This window comes from Balaenoptera physalus (genome assembly GCF_965194825.1).
Source record: "Balaenoptera physalus genome assembly, chromosome: 12".
In the NCBI taxonomy this organism is placed as follows: domain Eukaryota; kingdom Metazoa; phylum Chordata; class Mammalia; order Artiodactyla; family Balaenopteridae; genus Balaenoptera; species Balaenoptera physalus.
Window position 1 is genome coordinate 54433475 of NC_138897.1, and position 26943 is coordinate 54460417.

At 37.1% G+C, this 26943-nt stretch overlaps 1 protein-coding gene across 1 annotated transcript in view; it reads right to left on the reverse strand.

Moving 5' to 3' along the window:
* PSMA8 (proteasome 20S subunit alpha 8) overlaps positions 1-26943 on the reverse strand; it is a 48634-nt gene that overhangs the window by 12849 nt on the left and 8842 nt on the right. Inside the window, exons 2-7 of the mRNA XM_082416235.1 lie at positions 19798-19924; positions 15291-15415; positions 11792-11914; positions 6450-6569; positions 6272-6334; positions 240-4262 (exon numbers count right to left, since the gene is read on the reverse strand). Coding sequence (XP_082272361.1) covers positions 4170-4262; positions 6272-6334; positions 6450-6569; positions 11792-11914; positions 15291-15415; positions 19798-19924 — 651 coding nt within the window. The 3' untranslated portion in view covers positions 240-4169. The remainder of the gene's footprint in view (positions 1-239; positions 4263-6271; positions 6335-6449; positions 6570-11791; positions 11915-15290; positions 15416-19797; positions 19925-26943) is intronic.

The following is a 26943-nucleotide window of genomic DNA, read 5'->3' on the forward strand; positions in this document are numbered from 1 at the left end:
CTCTCTCCAGTTGTGGCAAGCGGGGGCCACTCTTCATCGCAGTGCGTGGGCCTCTCACTGTCGCGGCCTCTCTTGTTGCGGAGCACAGGCTCCAGACGCGCAGGCTCAGTAATTGTGGCTCACGGGCCCAGTTGCTCCGCGGCATGTGGGATCTTCCCAGACCAGGGCTCGAACCCGTCTCCCCTGCATTGGCAGGCAGATTCTCAACCACTGCGCCACCAGGGAAGCCCACGTTTTACCTTTTATGTTTGGGTCTTTAATTCATCTGACACTGACTTTTTAAAAAATGGTGTGAAGTAGAGGTTCCATTTTCTTTCTTTCCAAATGGATAACCAGTTGTCCTATCACCATTTATTGAAGCACTTATTCTTTACCCACTGATATGCAATGCTAGCTGCCGTAACCAAGTATCCCAATGAGGGTGGCTGTGTTTCTGGGCTTTTCATCGTCTCATTCTTAGTTTGGTTATCGTGCCAGTACAACTTTCTCTTGGGCAGCACCGGCATCTGCTCAAATGCCTTCTCTGATTCTCAACCCCTTTCTGTTTTTGGCCTCTGGGGATTTCCCTTACTTCTTGTGAGTTCAGTTATGCATTTAAAGGGCATATGTTATGTTTATTAGATCTTATCCAGCATTTCTTTGCCTGTAGTGAGAGATTTTTTTCAGACTATATAGTTAATGATAACCTAATGTTGGAAAGAGAAGTTGTTTAGCTGATTCCCAAAGACAAATGTTTGTGATCATCTCACCTTGAGGATACAAGGGAGGAAAAGCACAAAGTGCTTGCGTATTGCATTTTTCCAGTAAAAGAGGTAAAACTGACTTTTTAAATAGCAATAATGTTTAAATATATTTTGGCTAAAACTTCACATTAAATAAAAAATCACTTTGTATAGATCAGCTAAACATGACCAAAACAATCCTTAGGTTTCCAAAGTAAAACAAAGCAATTGAGTCAAAAATAATCTGACTCTCATGCCAGTTACAGGAAGAATAAAACCAATGAGGTATAAAAGCTTCTGCCTCCTATGATACAGCCTTGTGAGGAAGATTTGGGAGAAATGTGTCCATTTCGATGGATAGCAGTGGTGTAAAGCACTATAAGCATCAGCACTTTGGGCATAAACTATACGCTGTGTCTCATAAGAATTAAGTGAGTTAATGTGTATAAAGAACTCAAAACAATGCCTGGCATGTAGTAAGCTCTATATGAGTGGTTGTTTAATAAAAATAAGGGGTGGAATTACAACCATATCATTTGGATGGTGTGTCCCTATTTCCCCCCATATAGGAAACATGTCTTCAAGACAAGGACCATATCGTTCATTTCTGGTACTTAGCACGAAAAGAACGTTCAATGAGGATGAGGAGTAGGTGAATGCACCTTCATGAGAAGGCTTCCCAGGGCCATGTGTGGTATAGCAGCACATCCCTCTCTTTCTGGAGGTCCCCCCATTTTTACTTAACCAGGGTCTGAATCCACTTTCAGGGACCCTGCATGCAGTATATATTCAACAATTATGTGGTGCCTTCCCATCACTATAATGTTCAACAAGAGCCAAAGACATTAGGGAAGACATACAGATTGAAAACAGGCACATGACAAGATGCTCAACATCACTAATCACCAGGGAAATGCAAATCAAAACCACAATGAGATACTGCCTCACACCTGTTAGAATGGCTATTATCCAAAAGACAACAAATAACAAGTGTTGGCGAGAATGTGGAGAAAAGAGAACCCTGTGTACTGATGGTGGGAATGTAAATTGGTTCAGCCACTATGGAAAACAGTATGGAAATTCCTCAACAAAATTAAAAATTGAAGTACCATTATGATTCAGCAATTCCACTCCTGGGTATTTTTTTTTCTTTTTTGGCCACACTGTACGGCCTGTGGGATCTTAGTTCCCTGACCAGGGATTGAACCCGGACCCCCTGGAGTGAAAGTCCTAACCACTGGACTGCCAGGGAATTCCCCAATCCTGGGTATTTATCCTAAGAAAACAAAAACGCTAATTAGAAAAGATACATGCACCCCTGTGCTCACTTCAGCATTATTTACAGTAGCTAAGATATGGAAGCAACCAAAGTGTCCATCAGTAGATGAATGGATAAGGAAAATATATACACACACGTGTGTGTGTGTGTGTGTGTATGTGTGTGTGTGTGATGGAATATTACTCAGCCATAAAAAAGAATTAAATCCTGCCGTTTGTAACAACATGGATGGACATAGAGGGTATTATGCTAAGTGAAATAAGTCAGACAGAAGAGACAAATACTGCATTTTACTTATATATGTAATCTACAAAACAAAACAAATGAACAAAAAATAAGGAAACAGAAAGAGTTATAAATACAGAGAACAAACAGGTGATTGTCAGAGGGGAGGGCGGGTACAAGGAGGAAAGAAATAGATGAGAGAGATTAAGAAGTACAAACTTCCAGGGGCTTCCCTGCTGGCACAGTGGTTGAGAATCTGCCTGCCAATGCAGGGGACACGGGTTCGATCCCTGGTCCGGGAAGATCCCACATGCCACGGAGCAACTAAGCCCGTGTGCCACAACTACTGAACCTGCGCTCTAGAGCCCGCGAGCCACAACTACTGAGCCCATGCGCCTAGAGCCCATGCTCCGCAACAAGAGAAGCCACCGCAATGAGAAGCCTGTGCACTGCGACGAAGCGTAGCCCCCGCTCGCTGCAACTAGTGAAAGCCCGTGCACAGCAACAAAGACCCAACGCAGCCAAAAATAAAATAAATAAATTTAAAAAAAAAAAGAAAGAAAAACAAACTCACTCATATAAAGAGATCAGGGCTTCCCTGGTGGCGCAGTGGTTGAGAATCTGCCTGCCAATGCAGGGGACACAGGTTCGAGCCCTGGTCTGGGAAGATCCCACATGCCGTGGAGCAACTGGGCCCGTGAGCCACAACTACTGAGCCTGAGCGTCTGGAGCCTGTGCTCTGCAACAAGAGAGGCCACGATAGTGAGAGGCCCGCGCACCGTGATGAAGAGTGGCCCCCGCTTGCCACAACTAGAGAAAGCCCTCGCACAGAAACGAAGACCCAACACAGCCATAAATAAATAAATAAATAAAATTTTAAAAAAGATGACTTTCCTCTTAAAAAAAAAAAAAAAAAAGATATCAGATTTGTGGTTCCCAGAGGCAGAGGTTGGAGGAAGGGGCAATTGGATGAAGGCAGTCAAAAGGCAGAAACTTCCAGGCATAAGATAAATAAGTACTAGGGATGTAATGTACAACATGGTAAATATAATTCATGCTGCTGTATGTTATATATGAAAGTTGTTAAGAGAGTAAATCCTAAGAGTTCTCCACAAGAAAAAGAATTTTTTTATTTCATTTTGCATATATATGAGGTGATGTTCACTAAACTTATTGTGATAATCACTTCATGATGTTTCTAAACCAAATCATTATGCTGTACTCCTTAAACTTATACAGTGCTGTATGTCAATTATATCTCAATAAAAGTGGAAGAAAAAATATACAAGAGGATGTGTGTAGGTTAATGCAAATACTGTGCCATTTTGTATAAGGGACTTGAGCATCTGCATATTTCGGTATCCACGAGGGGTCCTGGAACCAATCCCCCTTGGATACCAAGGGATGACTGTACTGCAACTTATAAAATAACAAAGGTAAAATAAATATAACAAAATATTTAAAAATTTTTTAAAAAGGCTCTGACAAAATTTTGGCAATTCACCAACACAAGGATGTTTTTATCATTCATCTAGAAATGCAAGTCAATAGTATATTCAGTTTATTTTGGAATAGCTATCTTTACCTGACAGTCTATGCTCAAATGGCACCAAATTATTCATTTTTAATTAAACATTTTTATTAATTAAATTTGCATGTATGAAAAAGTAACATACTAGGCAAGTTATAAAGTATAGTCTCAGGCTTATGTAAAATCTTTACTGCTTTCAACAATTACTGAACTCTCTTTTCAAAGAAAATCTTCATACTAATGTATGTTTGTCCCTGTAATAGACTGAAGACAGCCACAAATATGGCATTCTCAAAACAACATGTAACTACTGAATGTAATGTTGCAAATTAACTTATTTCCTTAAAATTTCACTAAATAATTCTAAGGAGCCCAACAAAATATTAAAAGCTCCCAGTGTTTATCCTAAGAATTAGGCAGTCTTCTTTGATTTTTTCTTCTCTGCTTCTTCCTTTTCCTTTCCTGTTTCATTTACTTGTAATTCAATTTCTTTGGCACTAAACATCTGAAAAGAGAAAAAAATTTAAAAAGCAAATTTCAATTATAGCAATAATTTCTAAATATTTATAATGTGAAGGAACCCAATTATATTTTATAAATTTTTATGTTCTATTTATAACATATTTTATAACTTCAAATACATAATGAAATATTTCACAAGGTTCAAAAGCAACATACTTGTAACAATTATGGACAAAACCAGAACTCTATGACATTTCCACTCTCGTGTGCTAATATAGAAAGCTGGGCAAATGCAACATTGCATTACATATCCTATATATGATAACTCTGAAAACATTTTTATGTGAGGCTTAGTCTATTCATGAGCAAATAACTCATTATTGAACTCCTATCCCTACCCCACTGTGTGATTCTTGAAAAGGTTTGTCTATTTTATCAGCTCATGGACTAGCCAAAGGCAGGAAAATGATGATTTACACTGTGCTTTGTTTACAGCTACTGAGTAGAGAGCAAAACAGTTTTAATTTTATTTTATTTAAAATCAAAGTTGGGAGCAACTTGCTCAAGATCATATGGTTAAACAAATGTATCTGCTGGAAATTAAACCCAGATCTATCCAATTCCAAAGCACAGGCTCTATTCACTACACAGCCTATTGTGAAATATGATGTGGAAGGATAGTGTAACTTTGCTGCCAGTACACATACCATTCTACCACTCATAAACAAAACTATATGTATATCTGTGTGTGTGTCTGTCCAGGTGTGTACACATGTATGTGATGGGGCTGGAGAGGTGACTCTGGACTCAGTGGTTCTGTGTCCCTGTGCTGTTGGCACATCTGTCCCTGAGTCCTTGGCAGCAGGGGTGACAACCTGACCCGGTTCCTATCTCCATACTCTGTGCTCGGCACCCTGGTTATTTACGTGGAGCCTTGCAGAGGCAGACCCAACTACGCTGTCCCCATTTCTCTTATTCATTGAAACTCGCTTCTGCACTCTCCTTGCATCCCCATCCATTGGTGTCAAAACAACAATAACAAAAAAAAAAAAAACTGTCAAGAAAACAAAAACAAAAGCAAAAACCACTGCTCCACACAGCACTGATTTTAACATTATTTCCCCTTGAAATATTTTCTTTAAAGCAAAAGAAAAGTTATATGTAAAATAATCCTTTTTAGCGCACTTTTCATATAGTTTCCCATGCAAGTGCTTTTGTACACTCTCAGCTAAAGTACAGCTAGTTAGCAGACAGTGTGAAGCTCTACCTAATGAACAATAGTGAACCACATTTCAAATGCTTTTTAGCCAATGAGTCCTCTATCACAATATTTGGAACAATTTATCACAGCGTTCTGAATATTTTGCAGTCTAGCAGTTTTAACACGTAATGGCTGACAAAAGGTGTACAAATAATAATGCTAGACTTGCCATAAAGAAATATGGAAAGATTATCACACTAGATATTAAAATGCAAGTCTTACATAAGCTCAAGGCACTCATAAGTGAAAAGTAGAGAAAATAGATAAAAACCAGTAGGCAATCAAGAAAGGGTGGTTTTTTGACATAATGAAGGATAACATTATGTTAGAAGCCTAGAGGGCCAACAATTATATAAATGGCAGCTGAATGACACTGGCTAGAAGCTAATCTTGATTTCAGAAGATGTAAAGACAGGAAGAGTAACTGTTCTCTATATGGTGCCAGGAATGAATCTCTGTAAGGAATATGCTACACTGACCCTATACAGGACTGACTCAGTAGGGGTTCCTACTTATAAGAACATATACTAAATGGGGTAGGCCTATATATAGATCTCAGCACATCTAGGTCTTCCCAGAGGGCTAGGAATAGATAACTGCTTGTGTAATAAGCATGTACAAATTAGTGACTATTAGGCTACAGAAACAAAACAGAAGTCATCATAGTGTCAATGGATGCTAATGGATGTTTCAGGCTTATAATAGAAGATTCACAGGTGTCAACAACATATTAAATTTTGTCAAAATACTTTATACTACAGATATTTTTTCCTCTTTGGCTAATGACTTACCTTCAAAGGTTGGTTTCTTCTTATTATAGCAAGTTCAATGTTTTTTCCACCAGATTGGACAACCTAATGTAAAACAAGTGCAATTTTAGAATTACTTCAGGAAAGTCTCTGTTTTAATAAACGACTGAATGAGGGGAAAAAACATGCTTTTCTGTATATGCTTTATTAGATCACTTACTTCCAGCAAAGCTCTTATTGCTAATTTGATAGCTTCACTGTCGTTTGCTATAGCATCCTCTGTGTAATTCTTTTCTAGAAATTCTTGGACAGTTTTAGCACTTCGACCTATTGCATTTGCCTTGAAAGATAGAAGATAATTATTAATATCACTGCAATATGAATGAACTTATGGTTACTAAGTGAGGTTCAGAGTTTACTCCAATATTTCTTAACATAATTACTAAATGAAAATTGTAGGTTCGAAGATTTAGCATACATTTCAACAGCTCATTTGATTACTATATGAATAATCTGTGGTGATGGCATGCCTGACTTTCAAATATACCAATGCTTTCCTGGCCAATGCTTTCTATTTCCTTAATGGCTCCCAGGTCCTTAGTAGTCAGAAAAGATTAAAAGAGTTGAAACTCGAAAAGATGTGAAGAGGAAAGGAGATATAACTTTGCAATATGATGCAAAAAGAAGAAAAGAAAAAAAAAGGACATAACTGTGAAGAAGAAAGTTGTTTCTGTGAATAGGACTGTGCATCATTTTCTTAGAACTTAGAATATAAGTATACTAATTACTGATTCATTATATCCTTTGACTATAAGCAAGAAGGGCTGCTTCTGTTCCATTCCCCATTTTTCTTTGTTCTTTAGAAATTTTCATCAGATGAAGGGAAGAGGTAAATGCATTTTCCTGGCTGCATGACTACAGGTAGTATATGGCATGTTCTCTCCATTTGGTCTCAATATCCAGTACTAGTAATGATAATGAGGATGATAACAGTAATTTATATTAACAGAGCACTTAATGTGCCAGGCACTATGTTACGCATTTTACATGGATTATCTCATCTTAACCATCACAAAAACAATTAAATGGGTACTGTTACTAACTCTGATTCATTGAGGAAGAAATGAAGGGTTGACAGGGTTAGAAGAGCCTTCTCAACCTCGGCACTGTTGGCATCCTGGGCTGGATAGCTCTGCCCTTGTGAGCGCTGTCCTGTGTACTGTAGGATGTTTAGCAGCCTTTATCCACTAGATGCCAGCAGCACCCTGACCTCGGCTGTGACAACCAAATGTGTCTCTAGATATTGCCAAATGTCCCTTAGGTGGGACAAAATCACCCCCATTGTGAACCACTGGCTTAAGTAATCTTGCCCAAGATCATATAGGGGGTAAGTAGAAGATCTGAGCTTTGAAACCAAGTAGACGGAATCACCAATCCAAGCTTTGAACTCTATACGCCATGCTGCCACATGCCCCTTGCTGTGATGTCTCTAGAGAGAGAAAAGAACCAGCAGAAAGGCCCATCCTTTCACTGAAGGATTCTGGCACGAAATGGGGGATGTCTCAGTTCCAACTGGTAGGTATTATGATTACTGGAAAGAGATCTCAAAGGAGTCTTTTAGGAAGTAATTATGAAAACACACCTTTTGTACTACATGAGTATATAGTTCTGCTACTTGACAGAACTTTTTTGATACCTTTATATTTCAGAAGATTAAAATAAATAGCTGTGAAATTTTAAATCAGATTCTGTGGCCTTGAAATTTCATTAAGATCAAAGGTAAAGCCTTCAGCCTGGTATGACTTTGGAGTTTATCAGCTTCTAGTTTGTTTTGGTTAACTAATGGGTTGCTGCCCAGAGAGGAAGTACACAAGGTAGTGGTTTATCCAAAAATCTCACTGAGCCTTTAAAAGTCACCTTGTAAATTCCTGGTGACGTTCCTGTCCACCTCTTCCAATTGCTGATGTCAAAATTCTTTAACTCTTAACCTATTTGACTGGTTTCTTAAAATCTAGCTGCTTCTTGCCACACTCATGCCCCCACCCTCCCTATAACCCCATCACCCACTCCAGCTCACTTCAACAGACTGATGGTTTTGCAGCGTTTTTCCTGCCTGCCTATCCAGATTAATGACGATTTTCTGTGGCAAACAATATTAGCTGCCAACCCCAATATCCATTCTTCCTTTGTGACAGAACTCTAGGCAATGTGCCTGCTGAAAAATGTCATGTCCTACCCTCTGTTACCAAAAGGTATATACAAGTGGAAGTAACTGGGTGAAACTTCTAGGAATCCTTGCTGCCTGTAATGCAGACATGTTGGCTGGAGGTCTAGTAACTGCCTTGAGAGCATGAGAAAAGACTAAGATAATAAAAGAGACAAACACCAGCAACTGCCTACTTCAACCTTCTCATTATGTGGGAAAAATAAATCCTTCTGTGTTAAGAATCATCGCATCTCTGTTGTTAGGAGCCAAGAACAATAACTCACCAATACACCTTTGAGTAGATCCTGTGACATACTGCCCCGCCCCCCTTCAGAAATGAAAGCCTTATTCCTACAGTTGCTGGAAGTGCCAATGGCACACAGCCCTCAGCTCCTAACTTTCTTTGAGAGGTGCCTTTGTTAACAAGAGCTGCCTCACCTAAGGTCTTGTACTGTCTAGGGCTGGCCCAAGTCCAATGACTTGATGAAGAGCTATTAATGTCCAGTCCCCTCACCCCAACTTGGAACAACTTTGAAGAGTACCCCAGATCCAGGGCTTCCCACGGGATTGATGAGGCCTTCATTGAGATTGCACTGCAGTCCAACGTTTCCCTCAGCCTAATCTGGTTCCCTTCCCTTCAACAAATGCTGATCCCCAAAGCACTTCCTAATATACTTCCTAAAAATGATGGTTAAATGGCCTTTAAAATATTTTCCAAAGAACACCAGACTGGAGAGAGGATCTATGATAAAAGGGTTCCAAATTCAAATAATCTTGGAGACTACTACTTTAACTGCTTCTAGAATGTTTATAATGCCTTTTAGAAGATGCAGAATGTAACAACATTTACTAAATTTCTTTAGAAAAACATCTCTCAAAGTTAATTAGCTTTAAAGAGCTTGTTTACATTACACCTATTAACATCAAAAGAAATACACTTTGAGAAACACTGCTCTGAAATATACAACATATTAACTTTGTTCCTGTTTTAAAGTGTTACCTACAACAGCAAAACACTTGGCCTTATAAGCTCTTCACCATTGCTCCATCCAAGCTGTCCTTGCCGAAGTGACCAGTGACTTGCCTGTTACCAAATTCAATCATTTCATAGTCCTCTTCTTACTTGATCCATAGTGGCACTGACTCAGCCGATCAACTCTTCTTAGAATACTGTTTTCACTTAGGATCCAGGATACTGCTTTCTGGGTTCTCCTCCTTTACAGGCTAGGCTGGATCTATCCCCACCTTTCACTGGCCACTGCCCCTGATCTAAATCTGGTCTTGCCTGAATTATTATTAAGAGTCCCCTAACTTGTTTGCCTGCTTCTACCCTACAATCTGTTCTCAATAAGAGAGATACTTTTAAAATATAAATCAGATCATGTTACTCTAATAAGCAAAAATCTCTACTATCTATTTCACATGTCCTCTATGTGTACCCTGTAAGACTGCAACCTAGTACTGCAGTGTTGTCATCTCACGGTACCAGAGCTGTGTTCTCAAGTCCTCTATACCATCCTGTCAGGCTACGTGGTATAGTAGGTCAAAGTAAAAAAACAAAACATAGAAACAAACAAACAAAAAAACTTGATCTTATGTTTAAAGTGCCATAGCGCCCCCCGCCCCAAATAAAAATAAAACCGGAAGATTTTACTCCACCTTTAAAGACTGAATATCAGAATTTATATAAAAGGTATAGAGAATCCTTTGGCCTAGGGAAGTAGCATGAAGTAGTGGACAGAATACTGGACTAACAAGCAGAAGACCCTGAGTTCTAATTCCAGTTTTGCTATTAACTAGTGAACTTAAAAAAGAAAAAATCGCTTAACTCCTGAGTCTTACTTACCAAATACGTAAAATTAAAGTTTCCAAGACTTTTTTGTTATAGATGATTTTTTTAAGCTGCATAATGCTTCCTTCAACCAAAATCTTATAAGAAAGTACAACATGTAAAATCAGTAAAATGATGATAACGGGGTGTACGTGTGTGTATGCACATGCTCACGCTGTTCACACCCTCCCCACCTCCACCACGTGGCCTTGCAGCACCACAGCAGCAGTTTCAGACCTGAGTGATAAATGAAATCCCCAACAATTAAAAAAATTTCCATAATTTTCCTGACTGAACTTGAAATGAAATAAAAATGCTTCTCTGTGTAACCCCCAGGGAGCAACCAAATTAAAACAGAAAATTATGTAAACTTGGAAATTGTTATGATATTGAAATTAAAGGTCAGGATGTAATGATAAATGTAAACAGAAGATGGCAGACTTCAAAATATTTAGAGAAAGATTGAGTGTAATAATTTGTTTTGTTTAGGGCATAGATTTGGGAGGCACATGAAATCTAGTACCTGTAAAAGATTTCTAACCGGCAGAAAAAACGTCTGGCATTTGCATCAGGTAAATTCATAGTTTCTGGTTACCAATTAGATTGTCCAGATAGCTTTTTAAGATGTGCAGTTAATAACACAAGTACTCAGATCTTTGTGGCAAGAATATAATCCACTGTTTTACTGGCCTGGTTAACTCATAACTGTCTTATGAGTATGGTCAGCTAAATTCAAATCCTTTAGTTAATACAGGTTTAAAGACCAAGGCAGTATTTCCCATGAATTTATTTGGCCCTTAATAATAGTAAAATAAGCTCTTTATAAAATTATTTAAAGCCTGAGTGTTTAAACTTTTAATAAAGTCAAAATCACTTAGATTCTATAGTATATAGTCTTATTCTTATATATGAGAATATAAAAAAATTCACTTCTGGAGGCTGTCACTAGTTTCCCTAAGCCCTAGACTTTTGTATTAGATTTGAGTTTACCATTAAACAAAGTTAGCAGTTGGGTACTAAAACAAGAGTAACAACTTTTATCTGGAAAACAAACTATGTTCCAGGAATTATGTGGATACAACTGCCATGTACTGACACATAAGTATAGATTCATAGTTTGGGGTGCTTTGACTCTCGTAGAATAGAGGATATATTAAAGGTTTCACCATGAGATTTAAAAGCTCCTTTAATTCTTTACTGAAAACAAAAAGACTGTTTCTACTCAAAGCAAGCATCCTACTAATATGGAGGAATGAATGATGAAAAGAAACTGGGTATTTATCTTACTTTGCCATTTATATACATTTTGGTTTGTCACATTTTTCAAAAGTAAAGATCCTGTGATTAATAAACCGAAGTGTTTCTTTATCCATCAAAAACCATCATAGTTTCTGACTAGCTAAATTGTTACATAAAGTTTATACTACCATCAATATTTTAGTACAACACAATTTGTTGTCGTGTCCCTGAAAGTGATAAAGCACCTACTCAAATTCTAAAATACATTAACAAATTCATGACTCACCTTCCAAGCATGATAAGTACCAGAGGGATCAGTCTGATATAATCTTGGGATACCATCATCATCAAAACCTGCAATTAAGGCAGAAATACCAAAAGGTCTTCGTCCATTGCTTTGTGTATATTTCTGAAAAATAAAATGTTTTCATGACTACTTTCTATATGAGGCCTTTTAAAGAAAGGACAACACTATTACTTATCAAATAACAAATTCCAATAGTAAAGTATTCCTGATAAAATGATCTTTATTAATCCCTATTGCGTATAACTTCAAGATCCTCTTCCTTTTTCTGTACTAACCACAATCCATGATGAAAATTTTAAGAAATAAATGTACACAGTATGTAAAATAAAATCGTAAGTTTCTTATGTATGGTCTTAAATTTGTTTTCTCGTTGCCTTATGTAAGTTTGGTAACATAACTACACTGTAATCTTTTTCTTACTTCAGAGAACTGTGCATGTCATACCATTTTGGTTCCCAATAAAGCTGATTTCAATGAGCTGTGCTTTGGAAGCATGTCCTTGGTTTACTTTGAGGGACACTTTGTTATTATCAAGTATTCTTACTTGATACTATTACTATCAAGTATATTCTGTTCACTATACCAAGTTATCTCTACATAAAAACCCAACTAAGACATTTCTTTCAGTACCAAGACAAGGAACTTCTGTTTCTCTTGAAGAAAAAAATATGTTTTTTCCTGACTGACAATGGGGCACTGGAAACCAGTGGTATTTCTTTTTATTTTAGTGCCAGGAACTTTCTGAATTTGTGCTCTAGGGAGTGGAATTCACGCTAATTCTGAGACTGGCGTCCACAGAAGTTGTGCAGAAAGGCAGCTCTGGCAGAAAACTCAGGACTACATTTGTAGGCAGCTGTAGGAACTGTATATAACTCTATGGCTTGAGATAGCTTTATACCAGCTTTCTTCTTGGACTCGTCTACATAGCTATTTTTAAATTTTAATTGTATTATATCTATATTTGTAGGCCACTTTAAGTTTTGTGTTTTTTTGTTTGTTTGGGTTTTTTTTTTTTGGCTTCATGGCTTGTCGGATCTTAGTTCCCAGACCAGGGATTGAACCCAGGAAGCATGGAGTCCTAACCACTGGACCGCCAGGGAATCCCAAACCACTTTAAATTTTGAATGCAAATAGTGAGTTAAAACATAAACTCTTTTTTTTTTAATAACATACTTTTATTTTTTATAAATTTATTTATTTTTATTTTTGGCTGCGTTGGGTCTTCGTTGCTGCGCGGTCTTTCTCTAGCTGTGGTGAGCAGTGGCTACTCTTCGTCGTGGTGCGTGGGCTTCTCATTACAGTGGCTTTTCTTGTTGCGGAGCACAGGCTCTAGGCATGTGGGCTTTAGTAGTTGTGGTACGCAGGCTTAGTAGTTGTGGCTCACAGACTCTAGAGCACAGGCTCAGTAGTTGTGGTGCATGGGCTTAGTTGCTCTGCAGTATGTGGGATCTTCCCGGATGAGGGATCGAACCCATGTCCCCTGCATTGGCAAGCGGATTCTTAACCACTGCACCACCAGGGAAGTCCACAATATAAACTCTTAAAGAATAGGGTTTGTCTTTTTTCTCTGTATTTCCTAATGTTCCTAGTTCACACCTAGGTATGAAGTAGATGTTTTGTAAATATACTTTAGAGGAGAGAAACTTTTACTTTATTTGCTTAATTAACCACTTTTTTTGTTTTGTTTTGTTTTGTTTTGTTTTGGCTGCGCCGCGCTGCATGTGGGATCTTAGTTCCCCCACCAAGGATCAAACCCGCGCCCGCTGCACTGGAAGCGTGGAGTCGTAACCACTGGACCTCAAGGGAAGTCCTAATCAACCACTTTTTAATGAAAAAGTAACACATGCACAGCTTAAAATAATTTAAAAGGACAAAAGGTGTACATGGGGATAACTCTTTTGTCCCAGAGCCTCAGGCTCCTGCTCAGGAGCAACCCCACTGTTACAGAGTCACAATGTATATTTCTATAAATGTTCCACGCATAATAGCTTTTGTATTTCCAAAAGAAAACCTAAAAACCACAATTGGGAACCTTGTATACACAATGTTCCACACCTTGTTTTTTGGTGAGTAGCCTTTTAACTACTGGGAAAATCAAAGCAAAGAAAAAAGAAAAACAGAACAATATAAAAATGTTGAACTTTCTTGAAACATGAATTAAATTTTAAAAAAATGTATGTAATCTAAAACTTTAATATCTAGACTATATAGAACCTATTAAAACATCTCTATGTAGACAAATGGTAAAATCCATGCCAGGAAGTATTCTAAATGCTTTAAAATATACTAAATCACTTAATCCATACTGCAATTCAACAAACATTATTGTAACATTCATTTTATAAATAAGAAAATTGAGGCAAAACAGGCTAAATAGTTTGCCCAAGGCATTAACTAGGAAGTAGCAAAGCCAGGATTTAAATCCCAAAATTCTGGCTCCTGGGAGCACATTCTTAACTACTAGAGTGCCTGTCAAAAGGAAAGATAGTTTACACTGGCAAGCCAACATGTGGAAAAAAATTGACCTTACTACTAATTATAAAATACAAATTAAAACAACTATTACAGTACTGTGTTATACTTATTTGCAAAATAAAAGAAAAATGGAAAACCCAATGCTGATGATTCTTCAGGGATGTATTTATGCATTGCTAGTAGTACAATAAAAATTTGTTCAATCTTTTTAGAAAGCAATTTAGGTACATATAACAAGAGTCTTAAAACTAATTACAATCTCTAATCTAGTAATTCCATACTGAAAATTAATTTAACAATATAATTCAAAAAAGAAAAAAAAGCTGTGACAAAGATAGAGTAATGTTATTAAAGCAGCAGATTGAGAGAGAGACAGAAAGGCAGAGAGAGAGAGAGAGAGAGAGAGAGAAGGAGAAAAGGAAAGAAACTGGAAACAACCTAAATAATTACCAGATAGCAACTAGAAACAGTACTATATAGTTCGTAAGGATGGTAAGTATAAGGAGATGTTGCCATATTTAAAGAACAAAGAAAATGATAATAAATGAAACAATACTTGTATGCATCATGATTATACTAAATGTCAAATCAGGTATCTACACATGGACTCAGAAGAAGTCATATCTAAACCTGATCAGTTGTGTTTAGCTTTGTAGGTGAAAGACTCATGGGTATTTCTTTGGAAAACTTTAAAATATGTGTTTTACTACTACATCTCTGATGTAGAAATCTGTACAACTGTAGAAATCTCCTTAAAAGGTTACTCGTTTTTTAAAATTTAATATAATTCTCAGAGTTGACATTGATTGAGATTTCTGATAATCAAATCAATCCACTCCACTGGAATAAGAATGTGAGTTTGAAGTTAAGTGTGAGAAATAATAAGGAATTTAGGAAATTTTAATAGACTAAATGGTGGGAGTGACTGTAGTATTCCCATGACAGGACCCATAATGATGGAAAAGAAGAAAACTTGAAGAAATCTGTTGGAATACTGGCTTACCTGCTTTAAGGTTGCTATGAAGCGAGTTATATATTCTACAGTGACTGGGTCCTCAACTGTAAGCTTATGACTCTGGCACTCCACACGAGCTCTGCTTATTACTACTCTTGCATCAGCAGTCAGTCCTATAAAAGTAGTCGATACATTACAAAAAGGATGACATTTTTTCTTGTCAATAGGGTTTTGGCCACCATGATATTTTTCTTGTAACATCCTTTGTTTTTTCCAATATATGTTCTTAATAAAGGATTTATAAAATAGACTATAACTCATCTTAAATTAGTTTCCTTCATTTGATACATTCTTATTTACTTTCTAAAGAAAATTGTTTTGAAGAATAATGTTTAAACACTAATGTTAAGTCACCTATTTCCCAAAGATCAAAATGGTTTAATTCACAGGACAGTAAGTCCCCTACATACGAACAAGTTTTGTTCCGAAAGTGCATTCATAAGTCCAATTTGTTCCTAAGTCCAACAAAGTTAGCCTAGGTACCCAACAAACACAATTGGCTATATAGTACTGTACTGTAATAGGTTTATAATACTTTTCACACAAATAATACATAAAAAACAAAAATAAAGAAAACATTTTTAATCTTACAGTACAGTACCTTGAAAAGTACAGTAGTACAGTACAGTACAACAGCAGACATCTAGGGGCTGGCATCAAGTGAACAGGCAAGAAGAGTTACTGACTGGAGGAGGGACAGGAGGTGAGAGATGGTAGAGCTGAAGGATCGTCGGCAATAGGAGATGGAGCACAAGCTCCAATTTCACTCACGCCTGATGTTGATGGCACAGGTTCTGGCTCCTTGCTGGATTCAATTCTATCCACATGCTTGAAAAAACGATCCAGTGATGTCTGGGTAGTATCTCTTTTTTTCTCGTCATAGATGACACTGTAGCACTGGATTGCATTCTGAATGGCTGCTGCAACCTTCGTGTACCATTCTATGTTCGGGTCCTGTCCTCAAAAACTAACAGCGCCTCGTCAAAGAAAATCCCCTTGTCATTTCCTGCGTTGAGAATCTCTTCAGTTCTTCAGCAGTACCACCTACATCACTGCTGCTTTTACCCTTGCTTCCGGATAGCCTGGGCTTGAAATAAAGACACTGTACTACTGTACTCTATACAGTACTGTAAAGTACATAAAAGCATAACCACTTGTAGAGGATGCACGCACATGACAATGTACACCAGACACGTGAACTAACTTATGTGATTGGACATGTGAAGACCCGTTTGCATCTTTGAAAGTTCTCAACTCGAAGGTTCGTATGTAGGGGACTTACTATAGCTGGTTTGATTATTAGGTTTTATTAAATTAAAAAAAAAATCTCTGTAGTCATATTTTTTAAAACTTTTTTGAGAAGATATCAGTGGCAGATTGTTCAAAGGTTGATGGTCTGTCCTAATTCCAGAACCAAGATACTTATTACCTAAACCATGAAGTAAGCTGGATTTCTTCTGATGAAAACAATGAGTATTACTTCATTATCAAACAGAATTCAGTCTGCATTCAGTATAACTGTGACATGTCACTTCTCAGCTTTTTGTCTAAGATTAGGGGTTTGAAAATCAGGAATGTTAAAACAGAAAAAGAAGGGAATTCCCTGGTGGTCCAGTGGTTAGGACTCTGTGCTTCCACTGCCGATGGCCCGGGTTCAATCCCTGGTCGGGGAACTAAGATCCCACAAGCCATGCGGCCAAAAAAGAGAAAGAGAGAAAGAGAAAGAAAGAAAGAAAAAACTTCATCTTGCTTTTGTCATACCAAAACATCATGTGATGAATTCTCAACATTTCTAATAAGGAGATAGAAGGTGTTTCTATCAAAAGAAAAACAAACTGACCAAAAACTTAAATGGATTCTAATAATTACAAACATTTCTACTGAAGACTTTTTTGGCATTTGACCTTTCCATCACCATTTTCTTTCTTTCTCCACTCTCTTAATATCATATTGCCCAAAAAATTCTTTCACAAAATCTCTGAAACAGCCGTTTCCCACATAACCATCAATCTTTTGCAGTCAGAGACTCTTGTTTCCCTTCCACACCATTTCAAAACGTGTTTCTACAAACCTGGAAGAACTGTCAGCTCCTGAAGATAGTTAACAGTAACCAATGTTGTCAGAATATGCCGCTGTTAAGAACACTCTAACATTCATGAGTAGGGTGTGAATCATAATCAGATACTCAGTTAAAGAAGAGAAACTGATTCTCTTCTCTTTGCAAAGGTTATCTGAGAGAAAGAAATGGGAACAGATTGACTTAGCCTACCCTATAGACTAAAAGCTTCACTCAACTTAAAAATATGATCAGAAAGGAGATTTTGAAGTACAGTTTTCCCCTTTACATGTAAATATGGTCCAAAACTACAGAAAAATAAAAGTATCATACTTAGAAAGTAGTAATGTAACTACTTCAAGGAAAAAAATAAGTGATAAATTTGTCAAACCATACGAGTAACACAGTTGTGTATATGTGTCTGTTTTTAAATAAGAACTAGCAATTATACAAATCAATACTAAATGGCTAGGAAAAAGAGAACCACTTCTATTTAAAGATACATTGAAAATTGCAATTTCACTTTATTTATAAATAGGCAACTTATAGAAGAAATGAGTCCTCAGTCTGTTGCTTTTAAATTTATACAACTTTAACTTGAAAATACTATCATAATGTTGATCTTTTCAAAGAACCAAATCTCGGGTCCATTGCTTTTTCTCTATTGTTTTTCTGTTCTCTATTTTACATATCTCTGCTCTAATCTTTATTATTTCCTTCCTTCTGCTGGCTTTGGGTTTATAGTTTGTTCTTTTACTAGTTCTTAATGTAAAGTTAGATTGCTAAATTGAAATCTTTCTTTTTTTTAATGTAAGCATTTATAGCTATAAATTTTCCTCTTAGCAATCCTTTTGCTGCATCCCGTAAGTTTTGTATGTTGTGTTTTCATCTTCATTTGTCTCAAGATATTCTCTAATTTCTCTTGTGATTTCTTCTTTGATTCATGGGGTTTTTTTAGGCATACTCTTTAATTTCCACATATTGTGGATTTTTCAATTTTTCTTCTGCTCTTGATTTCTAGTTTTATTCAATTTTGGTCAGAAAAAATACTTTGTATGATTTCAACCTTTTAAAATTTATTAAGACTTGTTCTGTGGCAAGATGATTCCTTTTATAAGACAGTAAGGTAAAGGCTATTTTTTGCTCAATAAAGTTTTTAAACTTCAATACAAAGTTTTGGTTTTGAAAAAACACAATTAGAAAATGAGCAAAAAGAAAAAAAAGACAAGAAATATGTCTTGTTTGCTATACAGTGGCAAATAAACACATGAAAATATGTTCAACATCATTAGCTATGAGGCGAATGCAAATTAAATCCAACAAGAGATTTCATGACACACCTATACAAATGTCTAAAATAAAAAATAGTAACAACACCAAATGCTAATGAGGAGGCAGAGAAAATGAATCATTCATACATTGTTAGCAAGAATGCAAAATAGTACAGCCTCTCTGGAAAACAATTTGGTGGTCTTTTATTAAACTAAACATGCATTATTATATGACCCAGAAACTGTGCTCAAGCATTTATCCCAGAAAAATGAAAACCTACATTCACGCAAAAACCTGTACACGAATGTTCACACCAGCTTTATTTGTAATAGGCAAAAATTGGAAATAATCCAAATGTCCTTTAATTGGTGAGTCGTTAGCAAAGTGTGGTATATCCCGTACCATGGAATACTATTCGGCAATAAAAAGCAATGGAGTAATGACGTATGCAATAACTTGGATGAACTGCAAGGGAATTATGCTGAACAAGAAAAGCCAATGTGAAAAGGTTATATACCACATGATTTTATTCATACAACATTCTCATGCAAAATTACACAGACAGAGAATAGATTAGTAGTTGCCAGATGCCAGAGACAAGAAGGAGGAATAGCATGATGTAGCCCTGTGATGACCAAAGAGTTGTATATCTTGATTTTGGTGATGGCTACATGAATGTACACATGTTAAATCTATTAAACCTACACATACACACACACACACATACACATACAAATGCACGCAAATGAATGCACGTAGAACTGGTGAAATCTCGATAAGCTCTGTGGCTTGTACCAATGTCAATTTACTGGTTTTTAAAGATGTTACCTTTGGAGGAAACTGGGCAAAGGGGACTCCCCTGTGTTTTTTTGTAACTTCCTAAGTATAATTATTTCAAAGTAAAAAGTTTAAAAAGAAAACAGCTACCTAAAGTTATAATTAAGGTAATATATTTCTTTTAACATTTATATTTTATTAAAGTTCATTATCAGAAATGCTGGTTTAGAGTTGTGATCTCCCAAAAAATATAAGGCGTACTGTTTATGTTTAATAAGAAATGGAGTTTAGCTCTATATGTTGTATAAATATTGCATAACAGCTACAGAGGGGCCAACTGTTACCCTACTACACCAAGATACTCTATCATTACTGTAGGTCCCTAAGTACCTGCAAAAGCCATGCAGACATGGTCATCAAGGGCACAAATTTTCCTCACAGTTCTTTCGTCTTGAAGCTTGGCAACAGATTTTTTTTCGACCCCAAGCACAACTATATCAGTACCTCGAATTCCAACCTGTTGAGTCATTAAAAAAACATAACAAGTTGTCAGTTTTAACACTAAAATCAAATTATTCTAACATATGACTTATGGAGAAAGGCTTTTCCTTAACCTTCAATAAAAATGAGAAAAGGAGACTTCTAAGAAAATAGATGCATAGGTATAGGCTTACTGGAAGTTCATTTCCCAAACTCAAAGCAAAGACAAATAGGTATAAACTAGAAGAATATACCACCAATGCTGAAACTACATGAGTGTCCTAATCTCATACAGTACACCTAAAGAAGTACTATCTCAATATAGAAAAATTTTAACCCAAATGAAAGATGCTGGAAATACATGTGAATTCCTTATAGAATGGGTAGTCCTAGTGCTGGTGGTAGGAGAAGTAGTATAGAAAGTCAAGTAGAAAAAATCCTGAAAGCTCTCCCATGAATCTCACAATTTGGAGGGATAAGGAATAGGGGCCGTAAGCAGCCAAGAGAAAGACCAAATGCCCTCACGCTACATCAGTGATAAGGAAAACCACAATGCAAACATGAATATAATAAGAAGAATCACTATCGCTCCACTCTCCACTCCTTCATTTGGGAAGGAAGTGGGAAAAAGTTTAAAGAATAATGTATAAGGGTAGTAGCTCTCAGATAGGGACTTCTGGGAAACATGACCCTTTTCTCAGGGGTTCAAGAGTAATCTATGAAAATTTTAATTCTGTATTACAATGTAATGTAAATATTTTGAGAGGCATTTGTGTTTTATGATTGCCTTGTGACCAAATGTGGTATTAGTACTGTTTTATACAACATAATTATGCAAAAAGGTGTGCTTGAATTAGTATTACTGAAGTAAAAATATAGAACAAGTTAAATATATAGAACTAGATCTGAGACTACATCTTCCAGTTAAGTAAAACACAGACAATTTATCAAGGCTTTTGCTCTTATTCCCTTACTTCAAGTCTGTCAGTTTATCCAATATTCCTTCTCTTACCATTCTATCCAACATCAGCTACCCTCCCCCCACATCCCACCATCACCTAATACACACGTCGAACTTTATACCCTACAGGGAATATGCCTTTGTACCAAGCCATGGGACATTATAACACTTTAACATATATTAGGACTCAAAAAAAATCTCAATATTTTCCCAAAATTGAAATAAATCAAATTCAATTCATTGATCACAAGAGAACACAATAATTTATGTAGCTCTCACCTAAATAATTTTTGACTTGATAAAGTGATTAAAACTGTCAAAACAGACTCTTTAGAAAATGTTTATAATGAAAATCCTAATATTAAAGTCTTGGGCTTCCCTGGTGGCGCAGTGGTTGAGAGTCTGCCTGCCAATGCAGGGGACATGGGTTCGCGCCCTGGTCTGGGAGGATCCCACATGCCGCGGAGCAACTGGGCCCGTGAGCCACGACTACTGAGCCTGCGCGTCTGGAGCCTGTGCTCCGCAACGAGAGAGGCCGCGATAGTGAGAGGCCCGCGCACCGCGATGAAGAGTGGCCCCCGCTTGCCACAACTAGAGAGAGCCCTAGCACAGAAACGAAGACCCAACATAGCAATCAATCAATCAATAAATAAATAAATCTTAAAAAAAAAAAAAAAAAATTAAAAAAAAAAAAAAAAAAAAAAAAACTAATATTAAAGTCTTCTGTGGATGAAGTTAGGCTCAGAAGAAAATTCAGAATCTCACTTTATAAAATCAAATAAAAATTAAGAATTCATTCAAGAAGATCAAAAAGGAATAAAAATACTTAAGCTAAACTTAAGAGGCGAAGTAAGGCAAAAGCAGAAATTAATGGTTAGGGAGAAAACAATACAATTGATAAATAATACTAAGATTTAAAAAAAATTTTTTTTTTAAATTTTTGGCAGCGCTGAACAGCTTGCGGGATCTCAGTTCCCTGACCAGGGGTTGAACCTGGACCACGGCAGTGAAAGCCCAGAATCCTAACCAATAGGTCACCAGCGGACTCCCCAAGATATGTTTTTTAAAAGAAATAATTAAAAGCAGTATTTCAGTTAATATAGCCAAGAGGAGGAAAGGATAAAATAAATATATGCAAGTGTGAAAAGTAGGAATTTAAAAATTCTAAGTTAATAAATTTGAAAACCTGACTGGAAAAAAGATGACAGATTAGAAAAATTAAAAATTGCTCATACTTACTCAAGAAAAGATAGAAGTCTCACTCTCACTAACCAACATGGGATAATGTCAGGAAAGAACTATTTCTCAAAAGCAAGTGTCAGACTTAGAAGGTTCAAGGATAAATTCTTTCTAATCTTCTGTTATAGGTACTTCCTATGCTATTTAAATTATTCTACGGCGCAGATCAAAATTGAAATATTCCTAATGCTTTTTTAAAATTATTTTTATTGATTGATTGATTTTTGGCTGCGTTGGGTCTTCATTGCTGTGCGCGGGCTTTCTCTAGTTGCGGCGAGCAGGGGCTACACTTCATTGTGGTGCGTGGGCTTCTTATTTCTGTGGCTTCTTTTGTTGCGGAGCACGGGCTCTAGGCGCTCGGGCTTCAGTAGTTGGAACACGTGGGCTCATCTGTGGCGCACAGGCTTAGTTGCTCCGCAGCATGTGGGATCTTCCCGGACCAGGGATCGAACCCATGTCCCCTGCATTGTCAGGCGGATTCTTAACCACTGCGCCACCAGGGAAGTCCCCCTAATGCTTTTAGGGAAAGCTACGTAACAATGTTAAAATCTGGCAAAAAGTACTAATGATTTTCACTTAGGAAACCTGATGCCCATTCAAAATGATATTCATAAATAGAATCTAGAGGTACAGAAAAATAACAATATACCATAAATAGTATGGTTCATTCCAGGAGTTTTAGGAACATCAATAAAAGTAAATCTTTTAATATAAATGTTACACTGGGTAAGTGGAGATCTGTTATTTTTGGCCTTCTGATAAGAACAGAACTTCAATTGTTCTTGAAAAAATACTGAGTCTTCAGGTGGGGCTATAATGTAACCCAGCCTAGCCAAATGATGAATCCTTAAAGTTTTATTGGAAGTGTTTGGAAGACAAGATAATTCCTTCTGCTGTACCTAGAGCTGGGAGCCTGAAGCCTAGGGCTCTCTGGGAGCCACCACGTAGAGATGTTATGTCTGAGGGTGAAAGTAATAGGGAGAGGAAGCAAGAGATAGAAGGGGAGAGAGAAGGAGAGAAAGGGAGGAAGAGACACACCAGTTCTGTCATCGTTTAATACCCTAGCAGCCATATAGTTGAACCTGAAAGGAAGGTTTACCGCTGCTCCCTTTGGATACTTGACTCAATAGATTTACTTTTTTTGCTTAAATTAGTTTGATTTGAATTTCTGATACCGGCAACTGAAATAGTACAAACTAAAACAATCAAACAGTAAAAATAAAAAGTAAATGATAAAACTACAAAGACGTGATAAAATTCAACATCCATACCTAAATTAAAAATAACACTAGAAAAGCAGGAAGAAGATTATTTGTGAAAACTATTTCACAGCTTGTTAAAAGTATCACAAACCAGCAGCCAGGTTCGTCTCAGAACATGAATCACTGTCCATTCAACTGTTCAAGCCAAAAATCTGGTTGACATCCTTTATCATTCCTTCTTCCACACTATCCATTTCCAATCAATCACCAAGTTTCTGTCCATCTTACCTGCAAAAGCTAGCCACTTCTTCCTATCACCACTCTAGTAAAAGCAACCATCATTTCTTTCCTGGACTACATACTACTGCATATCCTAATAGGTTTTCCAGTTTCTTGTCTTGCTCCCCACCTTCCTCCTTCCATCCTCCCCCTTCACTGTACCCCCATCTAGTCTCCACAAAGCAGCCAGCACGAGCATTTAAAAACATCAACAAGGTCAGATTACTCTCCAGTTGAATATCCTTCCGCTGCCCTTAGGAACTTTTTTCAAACTCCTTAGTCTTACCAGTAGAGCTGGGCATGATCTGGCCCCTGCCTACTTCTACAACAGTACGTCACTGTTGTTAACCAAGCACCAGCTACACTACCTTCTTTCAAGACTTCTCAAACACAATTCTGTTTCCCTCCTCTGAGCCTTCACATGTGGTATTCCCACTGTCTGGAATGCTTCTCCTCTTATTTCAGGTCTCAATTTAAATCTCACCTCAAGGAGTCCTTCTGTATTATTCTCTAAACAATCTATCTGTTCATGCAATCAACACATTTACAATTATTTATTCATTATACTTATCTCTCCAAATCGTTAAATCTATGAGGGCCAAAAAAACAATCAGGCAAATCTAGATGGGGGATACTACTGAACAATTAATCCAGTCTCTTCAAAAAGTCCAAGGCATGAAAATAAGGGGGGATGCTGTTCAAGAATAAAAGAGATATCGAACAGCTTACTGCAATGCATGGACTTTAGATTCAGACTCAAACAAAAGAACTATAAAAAGATATTTTGTAAGCAATAAGGAAAATTAGAATGTAGACTATTACAAAATATTAAGGAGTTTTTGTTAATTTCATTGGGAGTGATCATGGTTTTAAAAAAACATCCTTTTTGGGACTTCCCTGGTGGTCCAGTGGGTAGGACTCCATGCTCCCAATGCAGGGGGCCCAGGTTTGATCCCTGGCTGGGGAACTAGATCCTGCATGCGTGCCACAACGAAGAGTTCTCATGCCACAACGAAGAGTTCGCATGCCACAACTAAGAAGTCCGCATGCCGCTACTGAGGAGTCCACATGCCGCAACTAAAGATCCTGCATGCTGCAACAAAGATCCCCTGTGCTGCAACTAAGACCCGGCGCAGCCAAAGTAAATAAATAATAAATAAATATTAAAATAAATAAATAAAAATAAAAAACATCCTTTTAAATCGAGATAAATACTGAAATATTTACAGGGGAAATATCATAATATCTGGGATTTATTTTAAAATACTCCATTGAAAAATGAATTTCAACTTCAGCCTCACACCATATACAAAAATTAACTCAGTATGGATCATAGAACTTGCCTGGGGACTTCCCTGGTGGTGCAGTGGTTAAGAATCCGCCTGCCAATGCAGGGGACATGGGTTCAAGCTCTGGTCTGGGAAGATCCCACATGCTGTGGAACAACTAAGCCCGTGCACCACAACTACTAAGCCTGCACTCTAGAGCCCAAAAGCCCACAACTACTGAGCCCACGTGTCACAAAAATTGAAGCCCTCGCACCTAAAGCCCATGCTCCGCAACAAGAGAAGCCACTGCAATGAGAAGTCCACGCACCGCAACAAAGAGTAGCCCCCACTCACCACAACTAGAGAAAAGCCCACACGCAGCAACGAAGACCCAACACAGCCAAAACTAAATAAATAAATAAATAAATAAATTTATTTTAAAAAAATGAATTCGCCTGTGAAGCCATAACATCCTGAACTTTTGTTTGTTGGAAGATTTTTAATCATAGTTTCAATTTCAGTACTTGTAATTTGTCTGTTCATATTTTCTATTTCTTCCTGGTTCATTCTTGGAAGGTTGTACCTTCTAAGAATTTGTCCATTTCTTCTAGATTGTCCATTTTAATGGCGTATAGTTGCTTGTAGCAGTCTCTTACGAGCCTTTGTATTTCTGTGGTATCCATTGTAACCTCTCCTTTTTCATTTCTAATTTTATTAATTTGAGCCCTCTCCCTTTTTTTCTTGTTGAGTCTGGCTAAAGGTTTATCAATTTTGTTTATCTTCTCAAAGAACCAGCTTTTAGTTTCATTGATCTTTGCTATTGTTTTCTTTGTTTCTATTTCATTTATTTCTCCTCTGATCTTTATGATTTCTTTCCTTCTACTAATCTGGGTTTTGTTTGTTCTTCTTTCTCTAGTTGCTTTAGGTGTAAGGTTAGGTTGTTTATTTGAGATTTTTCTTGTTTCTTGAGGTAGGATTGTATTGCTATAAACTTCCCTCTTAGAACTGCTTTTGCTGCATCCCATAGGTTTTCATTGTCATTTATCTCTAGGGATTTTTTGATTTCCTCTTTGATTTCTTCAGTGATGCATTGGTCCTCTAGTAACATTGTTTAGCCTCCATGTGTGTGTGGTTTTTACAGTTTTTTTTTCTGTAATTGATTTCTAATCTCAGAGCATTGTGGTTGGAAAAGATGCTTGACGTGATTTTAATTTTCTTAAATTTATCGAGGCTTGATTTGTGACCCAAGATGTGATCTATCCTGGAGAATGTTCCGTGTGCACTTGAGAAGTGTATTCTGCTGCTTTTGGATGGAATTTCCTATAAATATCAATTAAGTCTATCTGGTCTAATGTGCCATTTAATGCTTGTGTTTCCTTATTAGTTTTCTGTCTGGATGATTTACACATTGGCATAAGTGGGGTGTTAAAGTCTCCCACGTTATTGTTTCCCCTTTTATGCCTGTTAGCATTTGCCTTATATATTGAGGTGCTCCTATGTTGGGTGCATATATACATTTACAATTGTTATATCTTCTTCTTGGACTGATCCCTTGATCGTTATGTAGTGTCCTTCCTTATCTCTTGTAACAGTCTTTATCTTAAAGTTTATTTTGTCTGATATGAGTATTGCTACTCCAGCTTTGTTTTGATTTGCATTTGCATGGAATATCTTTTTCCATCCCCTCACTTTCAGTCTGTATGTGTCCCTAGGTCTGAAGTGGGTCTCTTGTAGACAGCATATATATGGGTCTTGTTTTTGTATCCATTCAGCCAGTCTATATCTTTCAGTTGGAGCATTTAATCCATTTACATTTAAGGTAATCATCGATATGTATGTTCCTATTGCCATTTTCTTAATTGTTTTGGGCTTGTTTTTGTAGGTCTTTTTTCTTCCCTTCCTCTTTTGTTCTCTTCTCTTGTGTTTCCCTCCTAGAGAAGTTCCTTTAGCATTTGTTGTAAAGCTGGTCTGGTGGTGCTGAATTCTCTTAGCTTTTGCTTGTCTGTAAAGCTTTTGATTTCTCCGTTGAATCTGAATGACAGCCTTGCTGGGTAGAATATTCTTCATTGCAGGTTTTTCCTGTTCATCACTTTAAATATATCATGCC